Source organism: Calypte anna, chromosome 7 (genome assembly GCF_003957555.1).
Source record: "Calypte anna isolate BGI_N300 chromosome 7, bCalAnn1_v1.p, whole genome shotgun sequence".
NCBI classification, from domain to species: Eukaryota; Metazoa; Chordata; class Aves; order Apodiformes; family Trochilidae; genus Calypte; species Calypte anna.
Genome location: NC_044253.1, coordinates 9,301,244 through 9,312,695, shown reverse-complemented (window position 1 = coordinate 9,312,695; position 11,452 = coordinate 9,301,244). Strand labels below are relative to the sequence as shown.

The 11,452-nt window shown below is 50.6% G+C and overlaps 1 protein-coding gene across 1 annotated transcript; it reads left to right on the top strand.

Moving 5' to 3' along the window:
* Positions 1-2,983: 2,983 nt before the first annotated feature.
* C1QL2 (complement C1q like 2) lies at positions 2,984-4,285 on the top strand. Its single transcript, XM_030454490.1, has 2 exons — positions 2,984-3,622; positions 4,106-4,285. Exons 1-2 carry the CDS (start codon positions 2,984-2,986, stop codon positions 4,283-4,285), a joined length of 819 nt encoding a protein of 272 aa, XP_030310350.1.
* Positions 4,286-11,452: the final 7,167 nt, after the last annotated feature.

Below are 11,452 nucleotides of genomic sequence, written 5' to 3'. Positions count from 1 at the left end.
AGTAGGTGGTACCAGCTGCCTCACCCATCAGAGTGCTGTTTCCTGGGACACAAGATGCATTACATCAGTCAGCCCATAACTCCAGGTGTCCAGGATAGCACAGCACAGATCCTGCTGGATATGATGTGTTATACATTAAAGTCACACTGTGTTTACTTTGAAGCAATCCAGTGGAGGGATTAAGTAGGTGATCAGCCTGCCTCACTGCATCACAGACATGTAGTTAAATTATTCCCAAATAAAATTGCAAAGGTTTGATGCTTAACCTAACTGCTGAGATCTCTCTAATCTTCTCTGCCAGTTTGTTTAAGTGCTAAACCATCCTCATTAGGAACTGGGCAAATTTTGTCTTTCTGAAAGTTCAAATATGTTGATTCTTCTTTGTATGTCCCTGTTGATCCCTGGGAATAATAGAGCCTGCCACAGTGATATTATTCTGGCTTTGCAGAAGGCGCTGGTGAACCTTCATTTGGAATTGAGCTCCCTGCACCGGTCACCTCATTATAGAAGTGAGTTAATGCAAATCGGAAAGTTGCAACAGAGCCCAAATAATACAAGAACTTAATTATTCAGAAAAGGGTTAGAAAAGCTACAGTGTGGCTACTGCCTTTGGAAAACAGGAGATTAAGAAGACACATCAGAGTGGTTTGCAGAGCTCCGGGGGAATAGCAAGGATTCACATGCACGTGGAGACCCAAGCTAGTGACAAATACCAGAACAAAAGGGAAATTAACAGAAGCTTAAGTAGGGATGATCGGCAAAGCAGTGTAATTTAGTTGTGAATTTATTTGTATTTAGCACAGTTAATATATGGAAAATTATACTAAGGCTGTAAGAGAAACAACTATTATAAATAATTTTACAAGGCTTTAGGCAAGTGTAGGGGCTTATAATAACTCTGTCGGATGCAACGGTTAATTCAGAGGAGAGGAAAAGGACTTACATCTTTGTCATGATCTCATCTCTTAAAACATTTAGCTGCATTGTGCTAAGTAATATATATGGCTACTCGAATACTATCTATATATAAATATATACAATTCTCAGGGAAAGGTTTTCATTTACAAGATTAATTTCCCTTGCAGCTTCAAATACAGAGATGGAGAAAAAAAATAATCAGAGAGACTTGGAGGGGCAGGGATGAATCCTGATCTCAGCAGCAGCAGAGCAAAGCCAAATAACTCCAGGAAAAAATGCTTAACACATACAGGGATTGTAACTGAAATGAGATCTGGTCCTGAAGTGTGTGCATGCCATATGGGAAAGCCTTGATGTCCCCTCCTTAAATATGAAGGAAAGCTAACAAGAGTCCCAAATCCTTTTAGGGCATTTCTGCACTTCTTGGGAGAAGTCTGTATGTCACCATTTGCATATGATGCCTCCAGGCCATCAGCTTCAAGCAGGCTTGGATCAAGCTGAGCGGCTTGCTTCCTTCGACCTGCAGCTTTAAGACAAACCAGAATGCCTTCACCCCCGATGAACCTGCTGGGAACCTTTCTAATGCACCAGGGGAGCGGGGGACATTGAAATGTTGCCTTTAGGAAATCTATGTAAACGTTGTACCACTCTGCGGGTCAGGTCCTTCCTTAACCCACTGATCTGAGAATGTGTGGATAAGATCACAGTTTGTTCTCCAGAGGGAGAACTGCCCTGTAGGGCAGTTAACGAGGCAAGAGATCCCTCTGTACTACCACCATTTACTCAGAAAATCAAAGGCAATAAATCACAGTTTCTCGATTGACAACACCCGCTTGACTTTGACCCAGCGTTACACGGGGTGAACCCTTCAGAACACTGTGCTGTAACCCCGCTTAAACCCCGCTAAAACCATTTTTTCCCAGGGTCCCCCTTCCACCGGGAGAACCCTGCGTGACTGCGGGAAATCAGGACGGGTGGAAGGACTCTAATTGCACTTGGATGTGTTGAGGAGCAAGATCCACTCGCGATGTTGCCCCGCTTGGCTTTGGACCTCTGAGGCTGGACGGGGGGAGGCTGAGGGAGCCAGGTGGGCACAAGCCGGGCAACCTGTTGCCTTGCGAGAGGCTTTGCAACCCTCCCGCAGAAAGCGGAGTGGCTCGGGGGTGGAACGGAGCTCACCGCGGTGGGATGGGGGGGCTCGACCCAGGCAGTCGCGCAGAGACCGTCCCGCTGCAGGCAGGGAAGGATGGAAGGATGGTGGGGCGGAGGGATCGTGGAATATAGGGATAAAGGAATACAGGGATGGAAGGAGAAAGCAGTTTAGGGCGGCCGGTGAGCGGGGAAACGCGATGCCTTCCCGACCGTCCCGCTTTCAGTGGGGCGCATTTGGGGCGGTACCCGCAGGAACTGAGCCGATGCCGGGTGGGCGGGAGGCCCCCTCCCCCCTCAGTGCCAGCCGTCGGGGGACCGGAGAGCCGGGAGGTACGCGGGACGCCCCACCGCCTCTCCCCTCCCCTCCTCCCGCCCTGTCACCGGCGCTCGGCACAGCGGGAGGGCCAGTGGCAGCAGACGGGCGCATCGCGGGCGGCAGCGGAGTTCCGAGACCCCCCCGGCGGCTCCGCCCCGGCCCCGCAGGTGGGTCCGCCCGCTCTGCCCAGCTCCTCTCCGCGCTCCCCACGTCGGGGCGGCGACGAGGGCGGGCGATCCCCTGTCGTCGTACGCTCCCTCCCTCCCCCCCCTCTCCTCGCACCTCTTCCCGCGGGGCAGAACCGGCCCAGCCCCGGCGGGCGGTCGGGCAGCCGCGTCCCCTCGGAGCGGTGCGGGGCATCGGCGGCAGCATGGCGGGGCGAGCGGCCGGGCGGCGGGCGGGCTGAGCCGGGGGCCGGGCGGGGAGGCGCCGGCGGCGAGGGGCTCACCGCCTTTTTTTGCCGCCCCCCCCGCAGGGAGCGGCCGGCCCCCCCGCGCCACCATTGCCTCGCACGGCAAGGAGGACCTGCTCGCCGTCGCCGCCCGGCTCTGGCAGCGGAGGAGGCGGCTGCTGGCCGCCGCCGGGCTCGCCCTGGCCATGGCCGTCGCCCTGCTCGTCGCCCTGCCCCTGCTGCTGCTGCAGGCGCCCGCCGAGAGCGGAGCCCACTACGAGATGATGGGCACCTGCCGCATGATCTGCGACCCTTACAGCGGCGGCCGCCCGCCCGGCCCCGGCAGTACCGCCGCCGTGGAGGCCCTGCAGGACCTGGGCGCCAACCCCCCGCCGCCCTTCGTCCAGGGACCCAAGGGGGAGCCGGGCCGGCCGGGCAAGCCGGGCCCCCGCGGACCCCCCGGGGAACCGGGCCCGCCGGGTCCGCGGGGCCCGCCGGGGGAACGGGGCGAGGCGGGGAAACCGGGGCTGCCCGGGCTGGCGCTGGCCGGGGCGGGCGGCGGCGGGAGCGGCGGCGGGGCGGCCGCGGGCGGCGAGGCGGCGGGCGGGCTGAGCGCCGCCTTCAGCGGGCCGCGCATCGCCTTCTACGTGGGGCTGAAGAGCCCTCACGAGGGCTACGAGGTCCTCAAGTTCGACGACGTGGTCACCAACCTGGGCAACCACTACGACCCGGCCAGCGGCAAGTTCACCTGCCAGGTGCGCGGCATCTACTTCTTCACCTACCACATCCTCATGCGCGGCGGCGACGGCACCAGCATGTGGGCCGACCTCTGCAAGAACGGGCAGGTGGGTCCCCGCCGCTCCCCTCCTCATCCTCCCCGCCCCGGGTCCGCTTCTCTCGGCCGCCGGCACTGGGGGACTGGAGCACCCGGAACATCCTCCCGACCGTCGGGAGGGGATGGGGGGTGTGCACGATGGGGAACAGCTGTAGAGCCGCGATGAGATCGATACTCCCGGCTTGCAAACTTTACTGACGGGCTGGAGGGGGGGAAGGAGAATCGAGGAGAGAGAGGGAGGGAGGGCATGGGGATAGCGGAGGGTCTGGAGAAGAAGGGCTGCGGGGTAGCTGATGGATAAGCTGGGGAAGAGGGACTCGGGGCGCTGATGTAGGGGATGGGGAAGAGGGGCTGGGGGAGGCTGATGGAGGAGGTGGAAAAGAGGGATTCGGGGGGCTGATGTAGAGCCTGGGGACGAAGGGCTCAGGGTGCTGATGAAAGGGCTGGGGAAGAGGCGCTTAGGATCTGTAGTAGCCCGTGGCTGTGTTGTCAGGTGCGGGCCAGTGCCATAGCCCAAGATGCAGACCAGAACTACGACTACGCCAGCAACAGCGTGGTGCTGCACTTGGACTCCGGCGACGAGGTGTACGTCAAGCTGGACGGAGGCAAAGCGCACGGAGGCAACAACAATAAGTACAGCACTTTCTCCGGCTTTCTTTTATACCCCGATTAACACACGACAGGCGATGCGACACGACTGGCCCCACTACCAGCACACACGGGGCTGGTTGTGCCCCTGCCCCGTTGTGCTGCTGCTCCTGCCGGTGTCCGCTGTCTCTGCAGGTCACTTTAGCTTCATTATCAGTTGGTATGTTTGATTTTTATTTTTTTTTAACCCCCGCGGAAACGAAATAGAAGTGCTACAAAGCAACCCCCTTCCTTATTCTCCCACGTTTGCTCTGAACCTCGCTCTCCCTTTGTCAGCGTCAGTGTTCTGTGTGTCACACGAGGAAGTCCTCAGCTTCAAACTCTTGCTCGAGTGGTTCCTGGGGGGTGTGTAAAAGATCCCTGAGTTCAGACTGTGCTGCACATGGAATTTGAACCAGTCACATTTTTTTGTTGATGAGTACTAATTACGATTATGCTGAATTTTCAGATAATTTTCATGAAGTGGGGCTGGACCATGACTGATTTTTCCTCTGCTGCTTTGTTTGTATGGGGTCAAGCGTAAACTTTTATTTCCTGTGCAATGCAATGCTCGTGTGAATGATGGTGTCATTAACGTCAAACCTGTTCCTGCAAAAAAATTCAGTTGCTGTCCACTATCACCAAAATATCACATTAAATTATGTTTTTAGATGATGTCTTCTTGCTTTCTGTCTCTACCAGTGCTGCAAAGGAGCACTGTGGTGGTGCCATGGGAGGCTGGGAGGTAAAGGGGAGGGGTCACTTCAATCCCTTTCAGCAACATTTAAAGGGAGGATGGGGCACCTTGGCTAGGTCTTCATTATGATTCAAGATAGCTGGAAAGAAGCAGAGGGAGAGGAAAAAAGTTTTGTAAACAAGAGGCACACAGTCATCAAGAGGTGAAAGTGAGAGTGTGAAGCAGATCTCATAAAAAGATTTACTGGGGCTGAGCCTGATCCAAGAGGTTAGTGAAGTAGAAGAAAAGTGGTTTAATCAGAGATTATGGTAAGCCATGTTTCTGTAATATGACAAATGTAAAAAACAGTGGAGAAGAGATTCTACACAGTGTGTATATGGGTTGGAAACCTCACCTGACCATAGGTGGGTCTGCCCCAGATAGGCTGGGAGAAAAAGTGCACAGAAGACTGACAGATTCAGAGCACTTGGAAAGGTTTTTCTCCTGCTGGTCCGTAGTAAATCCCAACCACTCCGTGTCCTTTTAAAAGTGCATGCATTTGTAACTAGTGCAGGCTGTTCAAGGACCTTGGTGGAGGAGTTGCATTTGTCATCATCACCCCAGCAGGTAATCTCCTCAGTTTGGGCAAATTGGGGTTGCTCTGCTGAAGCTATAAGACCTAAGTCGATTTACAAACACTCTTACTTCCGTTTTATTGTCCTGTCATTTCATTTTCCCCCTCTGAAGGTCTTACCTCCCTGCCAGCTTACTGCTATCAGTGCAGCTGCACAGGTAAGAGAGACAGGAGCTGGAGTGCCAAGGCTGGAGCTTTGCCCCTGACTTTGCAGGAGGAAAGGCAACCCCAGCTGGGATGAACTTTTTCCAGCCTCACTTTAGGGTAGCCCAGTGCACTTTAGGGTAGCCCAGTGATGACCAAGTTCTTAGGGTCTCTTCTGTCTCCTGCCTGGTCCTCAGTGGGTCTTGTCTTCTCATTGGCTGGGAGGGTCAGAGAGAGAAAGCAATCCCTCCTTCATCCCGTCCTCAAAAATCCCCCTGCTGAAGGAAGCAGAGTTCATAACCAGCTACTTGTGTTAGACACTTATCAATCTCTAATGTCTTGTTCATTTCTACTATTTAGAGTATGATTAAAAACGGTGTCTGAGACCCAAATGAAGAATAATTGCTATGGATCCTCAATTCCCCCCGGATCTGTAATCCTTTTTGACTATTCCTCCCCTCCCCTCTGACGAAATGGAGCTTAGATACAAAGCCCTCGGTTTAAATTTCAAAAAATTAAAATTGACATGCAGCAGCATTAGCAGGAGCCAGGAGGAATTCTAAGGAGGTGCCCAGGCTCTGCTTTATCCTTTGCATTAAGAAGCAATTTGTACTTCTAACAAAGACCCAACTGTTCCCCCTTGGCAAAAGGGCAATGAAGATGCCTTGCAAGGGAATTGCTGTTCACAATACTTAAACAAATTTGAATCTTAGATTTTAAAATCTGTATTCCCTGGTGGAGCCTTCTCCTCTCAATTCAAATGCAGGGCTGGTGGTGTGTGCCTGCCAAGGTGTCAGTAGCTAAGCGGATGATGGATTGATGAGGCAATGGGAAGACACAGGCTCACAGTGGCAGTTTGCCCCGACAGTGATCTATGTATCTGCACATTATCAATGTCATGAGGAGGCTTGAACCACCCTGGCTAGATGTCTCATTTTCCACTTATCTCTTATGTACTAATTATCAGGCTGGATTATTCCCCAGGATAGAAACAGTGAAAAAAAAAAAATCTGGTTGCCACTCCATTGACAGTTTACACAATCGATAGAATCAAGTCTCCCTCAGCTGCCCGCAGGCTTTTTTGTTTCCTCTCCTCATCACAGGGACCTCCGGTATTGCCTCTGTGGGGGGTTGATGGCTCTTGCCCAGCATCCCTGGTGGTGGTACTTGGATGGGCTCCTCCATCCCAGTCATCGTGGTAACAGCTACACGTGTGGGTTGGGTTGTTTTTTGGGTTTTTTGTTGTTTTTTTTTTTCTTTTTTCCTTTTTTCTGAAGTAACACAGAGAAAAGCAGTTGGGAGATGAAAAAAACTTCAGTGCTTGGTGGTGCAGCTGTCCGGAAAAGCAGAGGCAGTGTTGGAGGTGGGGATGGCAGTCCCTGGGCTGTGGGTCAGAATGTGGTCAGGCACAGCCCAAGGAGCAGCTTGAGGGGGGCTCCTGAGCCTCTGGGCTTCCACTGGATCCTCCTCCCCTTATGGGTTCTATATGCTTCATGCACAAATAAAAGGGGTAATTCTGGTCCCCTGGTTTGGATGGGAGGAGGAGAATCAATGTTTACTCAGAGGCTGGAGTCAGCTTTCTCTGGGACTGGCTTTCCCAAGTGATGCTGGAATTTCAAACAACCATTAGCCAGTGTCTGCTCTGGATGTCTGACCCTTCAGAGGTGTTATTTTGCTTGATGACTACAGCAAATATTTTTAAGAATTGTGAGGTGATCAGATGTGATGTGAATAAGGAAACCTACCTGGAAGGAATGGAAGGTCAGAGTTTCAGGAAAAGGCTACTTCTGTTTTGTGCCTAGCTGCATGCTCAAATTAAAATAATAATTTAAAAGACTGAAAAAAAAAAAAGGTGTTCATGCTCTCAAAGCAACTTAGATATTGTAGTGACAAATCCCTGATCTTTGTGCTACTGATGTGAATCCTTGTACTGTGCCTGAGCAGCACTGGCTATGGAAGGGATCTCTGGGAAAGAGGGGAGGAAGGAGACATCCAAGCACACAAAATGCTGTGGAAGGGGAAGTAGGGATGCTGCTGAGAGCCCTGGCAGGGGCGCCAGATACCCCTTGTCTGCAGCTGACCCCTGGAGGAGGGTGTTCAGGTTACTCATCTCTCCCAGAGGTCAGCAGGCTGCTCTCTGGGTGCTTGTTTCCTAATGTTTTGACCTTCATTGGTTTGGGGAGCTCTTGGCTCCTCACCCTAGGGAGATGGGTGAGGAAATCCTGCCTTGGCTTGAGTGGAGCAGCTTAGCTGCTGGGGCTGAGTTTTTGCCAGCCAGTGTAGAGGAAAAGTTTTCTGAGGAACCTGTGCTGCAAGAGCATCTGGAGTCTGGTGTCCTGTGCAGAGTCCTGTGCCTCTATTATCCAGGATCTGGGCTTGCAGACTTTCCTCTTGATGCTCCCCTCCTTATGGAGGTTGGTGAGGTTACTGAGGTCTGGGTTAGTGAGGCTGCACTGGACCACAGGAGACCAGGACAGCCCCACATCTGCGTTCTCCTCTTCTGTTTTGCTGTTAGAAAAACAAGGTGCTGCTTTTTGTGCCTCATGGTTTTACACATGTGCATTGAACCCCACTTTGGTCCTGGGCTTACTATTTGGAAATTCCCTCTGAGCATTTTTCCTGGTGGCTTAATGCTTGCTTGGTGGCTTATGGTGCCCGGATGAGTTTATTCTGTGGACTCACAAAGCAAGGAGGATGAATTTGGTGAATGCTCATGTGATCTTATTCTTTTTATGCCACAGACTGATGTTAAGGGGGTCTGTGGCAGTTAGTGGCAAAATGGCATATGTCTATTTTAAATATGTTTTTGTTAAATACTTTTTTTTTCCCCTTATTGTGATTGGACTGAATTCTGGGAAGAATTCCTGCTAAGATCCTGTGTCTTAAGTATTGTCTCTGGGATAAAGGAGCCTGTCAGAATAAAATAAAGACTAACTGAATCTTCATTGACTTTGAGACTACAAGCAGTTTGTGAATGTCTTTTTACTGTGAATGTCTGCATGGTACAGACACTGGAAGATTAATTACAGACAAGAGAGGTAAACTGTTACTGTATGGACACCCTGGCACTCACAGGTGAGAGCCTGCTCTGAGCTGGTTCCACATCTAATGGCAGAAAGAGGTACAGCTTGACTATAAGCTGTGGCTAACATGCAAATGGGGACCCATTTTTCTGTGCCAGGTCAGAAGTTAATCCCTTGGTTCCATAGCAAGTGTCAAGCAGATCTATGGGAGATGCTTCACTATTTCTTGAGCCCACTTGCCCACAACTGATCTTCATTTTTGAAGCCTGTGTGAGGGGTTAAAGCAGGGGCCTAAGATCTAATTTCTCTTGATTTAAAGCTAGTTTGTTACTGTCCTTAATGAGTTATGAAGAAGCAGTAGAGGGCAATGCTGGTTCCCTGGAATAGCCTTGGAGCAGAGGCATTATAGAAGCATAGACTAATAGAATTATTTTGGCTGGAAAATACCTTAAAGGTCATCAAGTCCAACCATTAACACTGCACTGCCAAGGCCACCACTGCACCATGTCACTCAGTACCACATCTATGTGACTTTGAAATCCCTCCAGTGATGGTGACAACCTCTGCCCTGGGCAGCCTGGCCCAGTGCCTGACAAACCTTTCAGTAAAGAAGTTGTTCCTGATAAGCAATCTAAATCTCCTCTGACACAAATTGAGGCCATTCTTCTTGTCCTATCACTTGTGATTTGGGAGAGGAGACCAGCTCACACCTCGCTGCAATCTCCTTCCAGGTAGCCATAGAGAAAGATTTAGGTATCCCCTCTGTGTCCTTTACTCCAGGCTAAACAGCTCCAGTTCCTTCACCTGCAACTTGTAAGATTTGTGCTCCAGACCTTCACCAGCTTCATCACCCTTCTCTGGACACACTCCAGCACCTCAATGTCCTTCTTGTAGTGGGGGCCCAGAGCTGAACACAGAATTTGAGGTGGTAGAGGTACCTCCTGGGTAGACAAGAACCTGAGGCTGAGGTACAATTTGATATCCTAGGCTTGAACATACATCAGAATTCCCCTTCTTTGCCCATGTGTGTCAGGCTGAGAGCTGTTGGTTTCAGGACACAGCCTGAAAGGTGCCACTGCTGTGCCCAGGCCCTTGCTGCACAGTGCTTGGTGGGATCTTCCTCTCAGGGTTTTATTGAGCACAGTTCTGAAGGAGCTGTGAGCTGTGGCCCTGTTTCCTTGCAGAGAAAGCCATGAATGCCCATCTCCTTTGGGTTCTTCCAATTACAAAATAGCCTAAATAAACAACTACTCTGTATGACACAGCTCTATGTTCTAATAAAAGGGAGTAGATTTTCTTTACAGGGGGCTGATGGCAAATCTCTCTTCCGTGTTTTGTTTGCTCCTGATTTTGGTTGGGTTTTTTTTTTTCTTTTTTTCTTTTTCTTTTCTCATGGTCTAGGGTAGAAATGGAAAAGGCCTGTTTGATGCCTGAGATCTGCTGTTCTATTAATGCAGGATTATTTCCTCCAGTGTGCTGTGAGCACTGTGACATGGAGAGCATGGCTTGCCTGCAGCTTTTGGCTGCACTCCTCCCAGCAAGGGGATGTTCACATGATCCTGGCTCTTCTTTTTGCTTGCAGCTGCCAGATCATGTCTAGAAAAACAAACAAAATATATCCAAGCCTGCTCTTGAATACAGCTGAAATGTTTTCTTGGTGCCATTTCTCTTTGTCAACAAATTGCTTATTGCTTAGGTGTTGTGATGTGTTCCCCATCCCAAAGAGGAGAGACCTGCTGCTGAGAATGAGGAGGCAACATGCCCAGGAGAATAACTTGTTTGAAGATGTGAGCCATCCTCTGCACAGGCTTTATGAACAATGATTCTTTGTCCAATCTTGGTTTTAAGATGAAATTTTGATGGTATGATAATGATGGTATGATAAAAGGTTTTAACTCCCTGGGGAGGAAGCTACTTTTCAGGGAGTGATTTGCTCTTCCCTCTCTATTGTAATGCTGTTCCTAAAACTTTGCATCAGCCGTGCAATGCTGCAGTGAATGTGTGAGGTGATGGAGATCAGATCTGGGTGGGTTTCTCTCTGTTTTGTTTGGGCACACAGTTGAATTCTTGACATTTGCTTCTCCTTTTCCTGGCTCCTCGTTTTTCATGGAGGTGCCCTTCCTGGGAGCCCAGGGGCCAAAGTCTGCTTGCAAATACACTGATTTATTTCTCCTCAGACTGAGATGTTTTCTCAGCATCCATGAAGTCAGAACCAATCCTTAAACACATTACACTGAGCTACCCTCTGATTGCTGGTGTGGCAACTGCGTCCTGTTATGTAGGGTTTGGAGATGTGGAATCATCAGTCTCAGACTTTGTACCCTAGAGGTGGGAATGCTCCATGTTGTATCCTGCCCAGGAAGTGTCACTATATAAATCCCTTTCAGGGAAAACACCATTAGCATCTGCAGACAGGGTGGAGTAGCTCCTTTTGCCAGCACCTAGCAACTTGCTTAGGAAAGAGAGGTGTCAAAAAAAAGCTCAACTCCTGCCAGACCCTACTGGGTGCAAACACTGCAGCTGAGGGAGCTTGGGCCATAAACTTTAGCAACCCTCCCAAAAGGCAGAGCATCAGCAAGGAGTGACACTGTGCTGCTACTTACAATTTGTGAGAGAATGCATCTTGAACACTATTAGAGCTGAAACACTGATTAAACCAATAAATTCCTTTGGTTTTTTGGGTGTGTTTGCAATTAATATGCAAAACCCCGCTGATTCCAACAACTCCGTAATTCC